This window comes from Heloderma suspectum, chromosome W, assembly GCF_057233095.1.
Source record: "Heloderma suspectum isolate Gila_16-S chromosome W, 16-S_ref, whole genome shotgun sequence".
In the NCBI taxonomy this organism is placed as follows: domain Eukaryota; kingdom Metazoa; phylum Chordata; class Lepidosauria; order Squamata; family Helodermatidae; genus Heloderma; species Heloderma suspectum.
In genome coordinates, this window is record NC_139475.1 from 27,969,101 (window position 1) to 27,984,530 (window position 15,430).

General features: G+C 48.5%; 1 protein-coding gene across 2 annotated transcripts in view; it reads right to left on the bottom strand.

The window, feature by feature from the left end:
* Positions 1-5,681, bottom strand: part of LOC146333942 (regulator of nonsense transcripts 1) — a 42,880-nt gene extending 37,199 nt beyond the window's left edge. For both annotated transcript variants that reach the window (XM_084825134.1, XM_084825132.1), the window contains exon 1: positions 5,171-5,681. In XM_084825134.1, coding sequence (XP_084681260.1) covers positions 5,171-5,416 — 246 coding nt within the window. In that variant the 5' untranslated portion in view covers positions 5,417-5,681. The remainder of the gene's footprint in view (positions 1-5,170) is intronic.
* Between the last annotated feature and the right edge of the window lie 9,749 nt (positions 5,682-15,430).

The window sequence follows — 15,430 nt, forward strand, 5'->3', positions numbered from 1 at the left end:
GGTTGTCATTACGTGCGAGCCAGGTCTGTATCCCACCAGGATCATCTGCTGACTCCACATATGTACCGTGGAGAAATGCTATGATGCCTTTATAGGAGTAATCACTTGTTTCTGGATAGTTCTGGAGACCCATTTCAACTCAAACCTGTGCATCTTTACTCAGAAGAGAATTCCATGTAATTCAGTGGGGCTTAGTTACAAATAAGAGTGCACAGAATTGCAGCCTTCAATAAGTGATCTTGCTTAGTTAATCCATAGTTTCTTGTTGGGTTACCTGCTGGGTTGTTCAGCCCCTGAACAACCCATTGGTCCAGGTTGGATGTCATGCTCAGCAACTTATGAAGGAGCTGAGTGTGGGTTGCTGAGTAAAAACAGAAGTGGCTGATACTGCAGGCAGCACCCCCACTCTCTCTTGCTTGGCCCCGACAACTCATTATGTGTAAACTGGCCCTCAGGATGCCACCTCTTGGATTCTAGGATCTATAATGACTTCCTAGTCCCTGAGTCCAGTAGAAAGCCCACAATAATACAATACAATGGATTACTTATTGACCCGGGTTGCACATAACAGCAGCCAATTGTGGGTTAATTAACCTACAATTTGATGTGGTGCATGCCAGGTGTGAACCACTTCCAATTTCAATATGCAACCTCCTATTGGCCTGATCATAGTTTGCTCTGTGATGTGTGAACCCAGACACGTTGGATTGTTCATGGGTTAAACAACCCAAAATTAACCTAAGAATTAATTAGCTCCTGATTTGCTGTCATCATGTGCTAACTGGCACATTGTGTCATTTATAGTGCTTAACCTCAGAAGTCAGATCCCCCCCCCCCGGGGGGGGGTTCTTTTACACAGAAAAGCAGCCTTTAACTCAGAAGCTTGACAGAGCATCATGATTCTGTTTTGAGAAAATGTAAGTGGAGCTTTTAGTATGTTCATTTGCACTATATCCAAGTTTCTTTTTATATAATTTTAAAAGGCACACTTACTTATAATTGAATTGTTTTAAAAATTAAAAACCATTTTTGAACACACACAATTGATTTCTATCCATCCCTAGACCTTCACTCCAATTTCTGCCTGGAAGAAAGGGGCTGAGGTGAATACTAGTGCATGAGAGTAGTGGGACCTTGCCAGGGCTGGAATTACAGAGCCCACCCCATCCATTGCTTTTAGAAAGCTACGGGGGGAACAGCTAGTTTAAATTGGGGGGAGCTGGCAGCTGAGGTTTGTAGATTTCCTTCCCTACCATTTTCCCATTTCTGGAGCACTGGACCTTGGGATCAGGGTCTATGCTTGGGGCTTGGTGGAATGAAACCTTTGGGTCCTAGATTTGGGTCTCCCCCCTGCCCCCAGTACTGATCCCCAGCCTATATGGAGGAAAAGTGAGTAGGAAAAGGACTTGCATGTCTTTAATTGTCTTGCCGATTGGAACCAGCCTTAAGTAATGGCATCCTGCTTGGCCTTGCTCATTCTAAATTAACCAATGGGTCACATTAAGGAAAACGTATATGTATTCCCACACACAGGTCTGTATATATTCTCAGATACACATGCAGTCTCTCTTGGATCCAGCAGTGATTGCAGCACTGGACTAGGACCTAGGAGACCAATGTTCAAATCCTGACTCATCCATGAAGCTCACTGGGCAACTTTGGGCCAGTCAGTATTTCTTAGCCTAACCTACCTCATAGGGTAGTTGAAGAGGTAAAAGAGAGTGCGTGTGCGCACATGTGTGCATAAAACCATACATATCGCACTGAGAGGAAGTGTGCTATATCCTTGTTTGATGGGAGGAGAGTAGGTATTTTAATGTGACATTATAGTTTTTCACCCTGCAACATCCTGACTGAGTTGCAGCCTTAATGGCCCCCAGAAGACAAGACCACCCCAAACGTTCCTGAGAATGCAGGATATATAGCCGACTGCCCTCATCCATGCTTAACGCCTTGGTTAATATGAAGAGGTCTAACATACGGTTATATTAAACATCCATGAATTAAAACACCAAAAGGTTCATTAAAAAAGTCTCCCTAAAAACAGAAACAAAGAGACATCAGCAAACCCAAGAAGTGAAGCCCTGAGCAACAGGGAAGAGTGAATCAAGTTGAGCAGCTGCTCAAATACATGCTAAAGTGGAGAATTCCTCCCAGATTATGGAGTTGGACTTTGTTCGCCTCATTCTAAAGGCAAGATGTGCTGTCGAACAACGGATTCCTGCATTGAGCAGGGGGTTGGACTCGATGGCCGTGTAGGCCCCTTCCAACCCTACTATTCTATTATTCTAAGCCTGCCCAGTTCTGGAATAAGATTCTTTGGACTGATGAAACAAAGATTAACTTAGATCAGAATAATGGGAAGAGAAATGTATGGAGAAGGAAAGGAACAGCTCTCGATCCAAAGCATACCGCATCATCTGGCAAACATGGTGGAGGCAGTGGTATTGCCTGGGCATGTATGGCTGCCAATGGAACCGGGTCACTGGTGTTTATTGATGACCCAACTGCTAATCAAAGCAGCAGGACGAATTCTGAAGTGTATGGGGCTATACTTTGTGCTCAGATTCAGCTGAATGCTGCCAAACTGATAGGACGCCACTTCATATTGCAGATGGATAATGACCCAAAACATACAGCAAAAGCTACCCGAGAGTTTCTCCAGGCAAAGGTGTGGGATGTTCTTCAATGGCCAAGTCAGTCACCTGATTGGAACCCAATGGAGCATGCTTTTCCCTTACTGAAGACAAGACTGAAGGCAGAAAGACCCACAAACAAGCAGCAGCTGAAGGCAGCTGCAGTGAAGGCCTGGCAAAGCATGTTGAGGAAGGAAACTCGGCATTGGGTCATGTCCATGGGTTCCAGGCTTTAGGCAGTCATTGGCTGCAAAGGATTTTCACCCAGGTAATTAAAGGCGATCCTTAAGTTTGAAATGATGTTGGCTTGTTCCATTTCTTATGAGCCCCCAACAATGGGGGTGTGTATATGCCATTGGCTGTACTTCCTGAATGGTTAGTGCCCCACTTTTGTCACACCCCTTGAATTACAGCTGGAAGTCCTGACTTTGCTCCCATCTGGGTGTGTTTCCTTTCAACTTCAATGTGGTGGTGTGCAGAGGCCAACTGCCGAAACAGTTATCCTTGTTCCAATATTTCTGGCGCTGACTGTATGTGGCTAAGAAAGAGAAAACTGCAATAGCTGTGGTCTATTTTCATAAGGCACAAGGTTAGCATAGAGGTTGCAGCGTGCCAGCAGTCAATTCTTAAAAGAGAGTTGCAAATTTATCACAGTTATCACCTGTGAACAACTCACACAGAGATGTTTTATCCTTTAAAGAAGCATTTCCAAATGAGATGCAAGAGGCTTCAAGCACTGGCTGCTGTCACTTGTCCAGCATGAGGTGATTAAACTTCCCTCAAGGCCGCAAGACAGAGCAAATCCAGAGAACAGAGTGGAAATCTACTCTTAATAGTCCGGGCACTTGCTTAGGTAAGTTGCATTCATTATGCATATGCACACATGTCCCCCTCTCCCCCCCCCCCCTCTGGTTTATAACACACCTAGTTACTCACATGTTAAACTACTGCTGTTGATGTTGCTCTATCCACACAACCTTTTCAGCATGTATTTATTTCATTTCTATACCACCCACTAGCCCAAGCTCTCTGGGAGGATCACAAAATAAAGCCCTTACATGATTTGGTAAGAAACCCTGTGCTTGGTTGAGGAGAGGGGAGTCTTCTCTTAATCCCCAAAGTACTCTTATGCATTATGACACATTATAGTGCCCCCCATCCCAATATTTCTTGGCCTCCTCTCTACAAGGCTACTTTAACCACAAAAGGTTATGTTATATTCACACAAAAGTTGTTCCTTTTCTCCCCAGTTTCTACACACCATCTCCTGTTTCATACACTACTTTAAGCGTTACTCATAATTGCATTCTGCTCCTGTAAATAGTCATGTCCCCAGTCACCTATGGGAAGTAAGAGTTGCCTTCAGATGACCTGAAAGGGAAACCTTTGGAAACTGGGAGTTAGCTCTCTGTTTAGAACTCACAAAATGATATTCAGTGCAAACCTATGCATGTCTACCCAAAAGTTCACAGGGAAGTATGTACAGGATTGCAGCCTAAAGATTATGTCAAGAAGAGGCAGGCTAGTAACAGTAAGGACTAGTGACTTTAGGGGGCTTATTTGTAAGACTGTTACACTTCTCCAATATTTCCTAGCTAATATACATATGCACACACACAAATCAATATTCTTTCAACTCCTCCTCCAAAGGCACAAAAAGGTACACATTAGCCTAATGCAGTTAACATTAGTTGTGACTAATCTCCACTAAAACCCCACCATACCTTTACTTTTAGCCAAAATACATTATGTATACCTACAGTATATGTAATATCCACACATACTTACAGGTGTATCTATAATGTGCACTCCAAACTTCCCAACCTGATGCCCTCCAGATGCATTGGACTGCAATTCCCTTATTTCCCAGGCAGCATGGTCATAACTAATGTACACACAGAGGCCATATAGTGATGGACAGATATATATACAAGTGTGCCTACACGTGAAAGCTTATCCCATAATAAATGTGTTAAGACTTTGGTCTGTTACACAGCACAGCCACCCCTCTGGAAAGGGCTTCTAACCACAAATAGTTCTACTTCGAGATTTAGACAGCAACACTGGGGGGGGGGGAGGGGAGGGGAGGGGGGGGAGGGGAGGAGTGTGTGTACACTCACACACAAACGTGTCATGTATGTGTGCATGCAGCCTTTTGTGGTGAAAAGTAGTCTTTTCTAGACAGGAGGTAAAAGTAATATTGGGGCACTGTGTGTGCACGTGTATATATAGTCTATGCTCCCTTTCCCTCTATATGCAGTATGTGCGTATATAACGCATATACGTAGACAGAGAAAGGGGGACATAGCCCTGTCCACGGGCAGTTATCCAATCTCCCGTTTTTTAAACATGCACACAGCTTTAAACATACTCAAAAGGCACACAGACGCGGGCGGGGTCACATGTATCCCCCACCATATACACACAATGGGGCGTTATTTCCTCTTCCCCACCCCTTTCTTCCGCTTCTCTGTAACACGGCAGGCCTCCCCCTCATTATCCCGTCATCTTTCTTTCTCCCTCCTGAGCTTCACCTGGGCGTCGAGCTGCCCCGGCGCAATGACGGAGGGCGGCCCTCCTCCGCCCGGCGCTCCCGGGTTGCCCGGCGCGCCGCCGCATTCGACGGAGCCTCCCCCAGGCGGCGTCTGGGTCTGGCTGAGCAAGGTGAAGTCGGTGAACTCAAACTCGGAGCCCTGCGTGTCGGCGCCTAGCAGCTCGGCCTCCTCCGTGTCCAGGAAAGTCAGCGTCTGGGAACTGGGCCCGTACGCCTCCACGCTCATGATGGCGGAAGCTGAGGAGGTGGTGGTGGTGGCGGCGGCGGCGGCGGCGGTTCCTCGCTTCTCCCCTCCGCCCCCCCGGCTCACGGAGACGGCGGACGAGTTGCGACGGGCCCCTCAGAGCGAGCACCTCCGGCCTTCTGCGTGGAACTCTAGGCCGCAACCGCCGACCGGGCCGGATGCCGTAACGAGGCAGCTAACAAGCGGGCGGCGTAACGTATACCCGAGTGGCGCGAGCCCAGGAAGGAAGGCAGGAAGGAAGGGAGGGGCTGAGAGGGAGAGAGAGAGATTTTTACTGCGCACGCGTATAAGCGCGTGAGCGGCGCGCACCGCTTCAACTACCACAGAACCCAACTCCCCCTCCCTTATCCCGCTCGTTTTTCTGAGTAGAGCACGATAGTGAGGAAGTGAAAGTGTAGTAGCAATGTAGTTGCCCAGCATTGCCTTTTCCTTTTTTCAGGAATGGCACTCTTTTTATGGCACCAGCTTTAACGTGCACCACAGCTGCTACTTTTGGCTTCATCAAGGCATCTAAAGGTTTCATGATCTGGGGTCTGATAAGGCTAAAGCAGGCGGTGATATCAAGGCTTGCTTCAGTTTAAGAAAAGCCTTTTCTGTTTCAGTTGTCCACTTCCAGTGGGTAATATTTTTGTCAAAGCTTCATACAGGGGCTTTGCCTTCTTTTTTATAATCAGGTCAGTCAAACGTTTCAGTCCCTTTTTAGCTTTTATTGTAACTAAAGGGTTCTTCAGAGCCAAGCAGCCCTTCAGGGTGGAGGTTTCGGACCCTGGTCTTTATATGGCTATTGTGGCCCCCCTCTTTTTCCCCTTTAGCTCTGGGCAGTCTGTTGCCAATACCTTTTTCTCTTTGCAATAGGCACACTCATCTTTCTGACTTGCCTGTTCTGCAGATCATGTTTCAAACTCTCTGTGCCATGCACCAGCTTTAACTCTCTACTTGTCTTCTCTGCAAGTTAGGCTGTTTGCCGTTGTCTCAACAGAAACTTACTTAAACCTTCTTATTTAAACCTTCTTACTTAAACCTTCACCCTGGAGGCTATTCATCTTGGGGGGCGACTATGGCCACACTTTTCTTTACAAATGTTCTTTCTCTGAGTCCTAAAATCCTTCTTCAAGCCTTTATCTACCTAATAGATAGATAATCTATCTGCCACTGCAATCAAAGCGACATTCTGTTTAGCCTTTTATCTGCTTCTTTGTTCTGCCTTGCCTGCTTCACACCATTGAAATTTAACACCATGAGTGGAAAACATTTCTTTGCATGGTAAGGCATGATGGAGCAGTTCTAGCAATCATACTGCTCCTCTGGCTGCATGGTCAGGGCCCATCAAGATTAAGGGAAGGGCATTCTCATACATGCAAAGAGTTCTAAGCCACCATTTTTGCATCGGCAACTCCACGCTGCATAAATTTTGGCAAAGTGTCAGGCTTGCCTCTGAGCATATAGAGTGTCCAGAGAGTTCACGTTCTGAGAAAGAGCTGGAACACGTGGGGCAGGAACTTTCTCAGGCTTCAGAAGCACAGCTGGGCTTAGAGGTATCATGGGAGAGGGGGCAGAATTTTTCCCTCTCAGCTCTTAAGAGAATTTACTGCCCCTTTTTTTTCTAAATGGAAACTAACTTTCGTAGTTTCTCTTTGAACTTTTTGAAGGCTGTTTCCTTTGTAGTCTGTGAATCTCTAGCAATTTGCATCTGAGCGTTGAAGTCACAAATCAAGCTCTGCTGTATACTGAGCTGACCACAAACACACAATCTACAGCAACAGGAGTTTAAGGCTATGACAACCCTCACAGTATTGTTCACAGCAAGTCTCTAACAGTCTAAAGTTCCAGTCCATGTGCAGAGTGCCTCTCAAAAGTCTAAACAGTAATGGATCCAAACAAAGAAGGCTTTGGTCAATAAAGACGGAATGTTTTTAGCAAAAGCTCTCTGTCTCTTCCTCAGTTCAAATGGGGAAGGTGTAACCTTACACCTCTTCTAGATTCCTTGACAGATAAGAGCAGAGCAGTGCTGCTCAGCTTTCCAGCTGTGATGCTTTTTTGTGTTTTTTTTGCAAATTGCAAAAAATTCTTGGCATTCCTGAGCCCCTGATAAGGCACTGTGTCTTTGTTTAGCATAGCAATCTCACACAGAGGTAGAATAGACATAGCATAGCTTATAAAATCATGGGATAACAGCCATATTACAACTTAAATTTCTATAACAGCTGGATACATTTAAGTCCACTTGAGTCTGGTTCAGTGCTTTCAGGGAAGTGTTCTTTGCTTTCATGCAACTGAAGATGCCAAGCTGGAGCAGGGTGCAGGTGGGCCACATCGTAAGCATGCGCCCCAGGTGGAGGCTGAGACAGCTCTTCCTTCACTCGCAGGCGCTAGGCTCTCTGCTAGGCTTGTGCTCACCTTGCCAGCAAGGGCTTGGCTCACTGCTGGTCCCTTGGAGGTGGCTATTTTGTAATCCGGAGGAGGCCAAAGGGCCGAAAGTCTAAGAAGATCTCACTCGATAGCAGGAAAGGGGGCAACAAGCCAGTACCACGATGGCAACCAGAGACGTTCTTCTCTCCCGGGTCCAAAGTGACCCACAGGGCTGACGAACTCCGTGTTAGGGCACATCCAGCGTTGTCCGGTTCTGGGGCGCGTCGCCTCCAGGGGGCAACACGTTCTTGCGGTGGGATGCGGGGATCCAGGTGGGCTGTCTTTGGCGGTGCGGGTGGTCAACAGCACCTGATGGGGTCTTTTCCAGTGCGGCTCAAGGGAAGACCTCCTCCGATGGACTTTGATGAGGCTCAGTCTCTAGGCTACAGGCTGTGACACTGTGTCGTGGGAACGTCTGGAAGCGCTTTTTGACCTGCGAATGGAAAGCCTTCACACGCTTCATTAATGCCTGGCAAGAGTTCAACACAGTCACATCACTTAAGTGCCCGTTAGTGAGATGTTCTTTCATGGGTGCTGAGACGGGAGTCCCATGGGTCTTCCATGGGGATCTCATGGGGACGGAGTCCAGTCTGTCGGTGCCAAGTGGCACACATGCTCGGCGGGGCCAAAGGTAGAGCATCGGGCCGTTCAAGCCCCGTTTCAGCTCAGATTTGGGCAACTTTGTTCTTTAAGACGCCGTTCCATTTTTCTTTTCTACCAGCCCTGCTGGCTGGGGATGGTAGGGGCACTGCAGCGCTTTGTGCACACAACTACCAATGCCTATTTAAAGGAGCAACACATCTCCATCTGAACGAAATCTGTTTGCGTGCTAAAAGAAAGCTCACGCGTCGCTCAACCCTCGGTTCAGTCACTCTGCTTTCCAGGGGAGTGACGGGGCGCCGTACTTCGGGGCTGGCTATCTGAGCCGGAGGTGCACCTTTTCCCTCTTTCGAGACGAGAGCAGGTAACAGGCCAATTCACTCAGGATTCTGTACAGCAAGTCTCACTGAGTTAGAAAACTGTCAGAAAGTGCACACACCGCTGCCCCCCCTTCACCAAGGCCTCTCTCTTCTGGCAGCAAAATAAGTTTCTCACAGTCCAGGGAGAGGCATTCCTTATCAGTTAGAAGGTATACAGTGTGAAGAGTGAGTGTGGTGCATTATTTTAGCTTCTGTGAGTAGGAAAAAATGTGGCTTTCACTCTATGTGAATATAGCTATGAGAACAAACTCTAAAATCATGAAAATTGCTAACTTTTTAGCAAATCAGTGTATTTGTGCTATTGATGACTGCATGATCGCTGCATATGATTCTGGGCAAGTTCACACCTCACTGCTTGCTATTTTTCTGAAACAATTTAATACACTCTCTCCTTGAATTCTCACAGATTCTATATGCAGTTGTTTATTAAACAATTAAAACAAATCATATATCATTAAGCTTGCTAGGCTACATACAAAGCAAAAAGATGAAGCAAGAAAATAACAATAACCAATATAACAATGGGATAAGGCACAACACATAGGATTTCAAATCCACTGTTACCTCAGTGTACAAAATCCAGTGACTTTCAATAGAGGTTTACACTTGCTCAGACCACTTTAAGTCTCATTCTCATCTCGACAGCATCATTCTAGCACGTGCAACGTCCCTCAACAAACATTCAGTCTAGCTTGCTTTTCCTTCTTTGTGGAGGTCTTACTGGTCCACACAGAAGGTTGGCCTCAAGCTGCAATACATGTTCAAACACATTAGCCAATACGTGACCAGACAGACGTTCCTCAGCCAGCACTCACTCCCTACTGCCAGTCACACACAGTCATTAGCTTTTGGGTGGCATATAGGACAATCTGTCCAGCAGACCTGAAAGACCGGATTTGTTGACTGAGAGGAGTAAAAAGCTCACACTCTCACACGGCAAGAACAATGGGCACCAATACAGATATAGAGAATCTTGTGGAGCAATTTGTCGGCTTTCTGAGGAAGAATGTGTCAAGGGCTCCTTGGAGGCCTCTCTCAGTCTAATCCAGTAGCCAAGTCCAGACACAGACAAAGGGATTCCTTTCAAAGCTTTATTCCTCTTTTACAACTTAACAACTCTACCGTTAGCAACTAGATCTGAGCAGCACAGTACCTATGCCCTACGTTGGAACAGTTGGTCCCCGTTTGAAAGGGAACTACTGGCAGACCCCTGAACTTAAGGGCTAGGGAGAGTCCCTCCCATTTTCCCTTGGAGCCTCTGGGCGCAGCCGTTGTTTGCGCGCCAGCCGGGCACTGCGCCTCCTTTCCGCGCCCTCCATTTGGCACCGCTCTCTGCGTCGGCGTCACGCGTCCATCAAGTCTGCTTCCCGCGCTCTCTCACTCCCGGGACTGCTATCTATGCCAGAAATGCCGGTGGGAGGAATCTCCGTCAGCCGTTGACCCTGGGAGGGATGAGCGCGCCCCTCTCCCAGGAGCGGCTGCTCTTCCTCAGAATCAGAAATACTCTGGGCTTCTATGGGCTCAGTGTCCACCCTGACAGAATGGGCTTTGGCGGCTGTTATCACACAAGTTGCAAACACAAAAGCAAGTCAAGTTGGTTTAATTTGACACAAGCTCGTTTCAAAGATCTGTCCTCAATCTTAAGACTGTGCCGTAAAACAACATTCTCAATATTTCCAATGTTTATGCTGTGTGTGCTGTTGATTATGTAACCAAAATGGCACCGTCCAAGCACAAGAGGAAGATACCACCAGGCTTCAGGGAGCCCCCAAAGTTTGCAGAGGTACAAAAAATATTTAGGAATTTAAAAAAACAAAAACGAAGTAGGGGGATGGGACCCGCAAAACAGCCCAGCAAGGACTGATCATGTTCAGGGGCTACAGAATGCTGACTTTTGGGGAAGGACTGACTGGAATCATATATACAGTCAGGGCCAGAAATAGTGGAACAAGGGTAACTGTTTGGGCAGTTGGCCTCTGCACACCACCACATCGAAGGTGAAAGGAAACACACCCAGATGGGAAACGAAGTACTTCCTGAACGGTCAGTGCCCCACTTTTGCCGCACCCCTTGAATTACAGCTGGAAGTCCTGATTTCGCTCCCATCTGGGTGTGTTTCCTTTCACCTTCGATGTGGTGGTGTGCAGAGGCCAACTGCCCAAACAGTTACCCTTGTTCCAATATTTCTGGCCCTGACTGTGTGTGTGTGTGTGTGCGCGTGTGTATAGCATATTTCCTTAACAATTTGGTGCCATGACTCAGATCCCAAATGCTGAAGAGAATCGACCCAATTTGGGCCACCATTCGCTGAACATCCCAGAAGCGCACACCAAGGAAAGAGGCCTTTTGAAATCTCTACGTCTGGGATTCAGTGAGGGGTAGATTTGGCCCTGGATGCTCTACAATTCAAGGCTCGAGCCATGGCATCCAATTCCCTGGCCAGAAGAAACATTTGGCTATGTCATTGGGATGCAGACCTTGGTTCACAATCCAGGCTTGCTAGTTCTACCTTCGAAGGAGCCAAACTTTTTGGCAGTCCACTGGAGGCACTGTTGATTGAAATGAAGGACAAGAAAAAGATCTTGCCACCCAATAAAAAGGAGGACCACAAGCCCAGGCAGCAGTTTTCCTTTTGAGGTAACAAGACCAAACAGAGAACCCATCCCTCAGGTGGTTTCAATAATAAATGGAACTGTTCATCTAGATCAGCGGTTCTCAACCTGTGGGTCGCTACCCCTTTGGGGGTCGAACGACCCCTTCACAGGGGTCGCCTAAGACCATCGGAAAACACATATTTCCGATGGTCTTAGGAACCGAGACACCGCTCCTCTATCCGTCTCCAGGCGGGTCCGCCCACATGCAGATACGCTAGATAGAATCTAGCACCTTTGTGAGGCTCCGGGTGAGGGAGGCGAGAGAAGGGGAGGCGAAGAGGGAAGGGAGGCCCAGAGGCTCCAGCACCGACGGTGGCGGCTCCCCTTACGGGGCTGACTGGCTGGCGGGGTCCGGCGTGCTCCGCCCCAGGGAGGCTGGACCAGGAAGCGCATGTGGCCGGCTGGGGGGCTGCTGAAGCGGCGGCGGCCTAAGCGGTAAGAGCGCGGGGAGAGAGCCAGGCAGGGCTGGCGTGTCTGTGTCCGCCGCCTGCAAGGCCCAGCTAGGCCCGGCCACCCGCCCGCCGTGGGGTAGGCAAGGATGGCGTGTGGAGAAATCGGAGATGGCGGGAGGCAGAGCGGCCGAAGGGTTGCCGCTTATGGGCGGGTGAGGGAAGATCTCCATGATACGAGGGACGGCGGGAGGGAAGGGCGGTGTCCAGAGCTGCACGCTGAATTATTGGGGGATGTGGGGAGAGAAGGGAGACGAGGCCTGGCTGCTGTGGGCAGAGGGTGGCCCCCGCAAGCCAGGAGGGTGAGGGGAGATGGGCCGCGATGGTCGCCGCGGGTCATGAGGACGGTGTGTGAAGCCGAGGCCTGATGCTGTGGAGTAGGCTGGGTTGCGCTGTGGGGCGAGGAGGAGACGGGGACCCTGTGTGGGTTCGGGGATCCCTGAGGTCGGGATGAAGGGCAGCTGTGAAGCACTCCGCGGGGGGCAGGCGGGCTGTGGGGTTGGGGCGCGGCGTGCACAGGCCTGCCCCTGAGGAGTGGGCTGGGCTGTGGGGGTGTGTGAAGGGGGCATTTTTATATGGGCTAAGGGAGGCCTATAGGGTGTGTGGAAGAAGGGCGCAGCGCAAAAGCATATGGGGTGGGTCAGAAGGCTGGGCGAGGACCTGGAGGTCGTGGGCCACAGAGGCTTGTCCTTATGGGGTGGGCTGGGCAGTGAGGGGTGAAGGGGGTGATTATGGGCAAAACGACCTGGGAGAGGAGCCCTATGTAGGGTCGTGGGAAGCAGAGGCTAGTCCCTATGGGGTGGGCTGGGCAGTGAGGGGTGAAGGGGGTGTTAATGGGCTAAAGGAGCCCTGTCTCTTCTTGGGTGGGGGTTGATTAATCACTATGCTTTAATTATGTTCAATTTGTAACAATGAAAATACATCCTACATATCAGATATTTACATTACGATTCATAACAGTAGCAAAATTACTGTTATGAAGTAGCAACGAAAATAATTTTATGGTTGGGGGTCACCACAACATGAGGAACTGTATTAAAGGGTCGTGGCATTAGGAAGGTTGACAACCACTGATCTAGATCCTCAGGGAAAAGTCAGTCCTCCAGCTATCCTTCCTTCCTCCACCATTAAGGGCAGAAAGAAACATCAGTCTTCCTGATGCCAACAGTCTTCCCCCTATTGAGCACACACGGGGTTGGCTGATGTATTTTGCCCCAATGTAGATCATTACCAGCACAGACGGATGGGTCAGGGAGACCATAGCTCGGGGCTATGCTCTGGAATTCTCTTCTTGGCCCAGGGCCAAGTTCATACCTTCTCCCAGGGCAAAGAACCTGATAAAGCACAAGAAATTCTTGAGGGCCATAGAGCATCTCCTAACCATCAAGGCAATAGAGCCAGTTCCTCAGATGGACATCCACTCCAGGGTCTACTCCATTTTTTTCTTAGTTCCCAAGAAAAATGGGGACGTAACGGCAATACTGGTTCTAAAATGGCTCAATAAGCATATCCCCAAGAAACAATAGAGATGCTCTGATCAATTGCGGAAGCTTTGGAACAAGCAAAGTTCCTTGCTTCGATAGACCTGTCAGAGGTGTATCTGCACATTCCAATAAAAGACTCCTATCATCGATTCTCGAGGTTTTGTTATGACAATCGCCATTTTCAGTATTGAGCACTGCCCTTTGGCCTGACCTGTGTGCCAAGAGTGTTTACCAAGGTGTCGATAGCTCTCGTGGCTCACCTCAGAACCCAAGGAGTATTGAACCACCCTTATTTGGACAACATCTTGATCTGGTCTCCTTTGAGAAAAAAATGCCTGATTGACATACAGACCATGGTGTCATGCCTGCATCATATGGAGAAAAGTCATCTGATTCCCACCCAGCTTCTGACTCATTTAGGGGTCCTGCTAGACACAAGGAAGTTCAGGATGTTCTTATCAGAGGAGAGATGTGTCAAGATTCAGAATTGCTTGTCAACCATGATGGCAGCAAAGTGGACAGACCTCATGGACTTAGCCAAGCTCCTGGGCCTGCTGGTGTCTTGTCAGGAACTGGTGTTCTGGGCAAGGTTACATACGTGGCTGCTTCAACGCCACCTTCTTCCATTCCGGGACCAGATAGCACAGGTATCTCACATCTGGGTCCAGGTATCTTCACATCTCAAGTTAGATCTGAAGTGGTGGATGGAGCCACTAAGGTTAGAGAAAGGTGTCTCCCTGAATGTTCCAGTTCAGAAAGTACTCACCATGGATGCCAGCCTCTTTGGTTGGGGGGCCCACCTGGGGAACGAAGCCACACAGGGTATCTGGTCCAACAAGGAGAAGCGGCACAGCATCAGTTGGCTGGAACTTCAGGCCATTTTCCTAGGACTTCTCGTGTTCCGTTCATCCCTGTTGGGCAGCCATGTCATGGTCAGGACGGACAGTACCATGACAAAAGCCTCTGTCAACAAACAGGGAGGGATGGGATCCTCATTGCTGAACAGGTTGGCTTGGAAGCTCCTAACATGAGCAGAGTCCTCCCTCAAGTCCATCTCAGCAGAGCACCTAGTGGGAGTGTCCAATCTTATAGCAAATGGGTTGAGTTGAACATCTCTCAAGGAATCTGAATGGGCTCTCAACCCTCAAATCTTTCAGATCCTGACCAGAAGGCTCGGAAAACCAACAATGGATCTGTTCGCCGCACCATACAATGCACAGGTTCCCACCTTCTTCTCAAGGTCACACAGGAGGAGGCACAGATGCTCTCATGGAACCATGGTCAGAAGGGCTACTATATGGTTTTCCCCCAATAGCGCTTCTTCCCAAGGTCATACGCAAAATTCAAAGAACTTCAGCAGAAGTCATCCTGGTGGCTCCATATTGGCCCAGACATCCATGGTTTCTGGAACTGATAAACATGCCCATCTGGGATCCATCGTGACTGCCCAGCAGGAAGGATCTTCTTCTCCAGAGTCCTGTGCTGCAGCCGTATCTGGACCTCTTCCGACTAACAGCCTGGAGGCTGAAAGGCAGTGGCTGTTGAACGTGGGGTATCAGGAATCTGTTCTTAAGACCCTTCTGTCTTCCAAATGAAATTCCACTAATAGGGTCTATAGTACCACTTGGAAGGCTTCTTTGGTTTGGTGTCAGAAGAATGATGGGTCTCCAGCCCCTCCGGTACAAGAGGTGTTGGGTTTTCTCCAGATGGGGCTGAATAAGGGTCTGAGTATGAGTACAATTAAGAGGCAAGCAGCTGCGCTTAGCAGCATGCTGGGATGCAAAGGGAGTCCTCCCATTTCATCCCACTCACATCTCAATAGGTTCTTAAAAGGAGTGGCTCTTCTTAATCCCCCAGTTGTACATCGCTTTCCTACCTGGAACCTGAACTGGGACCTTACAGCAATTATGGGTAGTCCATTTGAACCCATGGCCACGTGTTCTTTTAAGTTGCTCACTTTTAAAATGGTCTTTTTGGTGGCTATAACTTCAGCAAGAAGAGTTTCAGAGTTAGGAGCCCT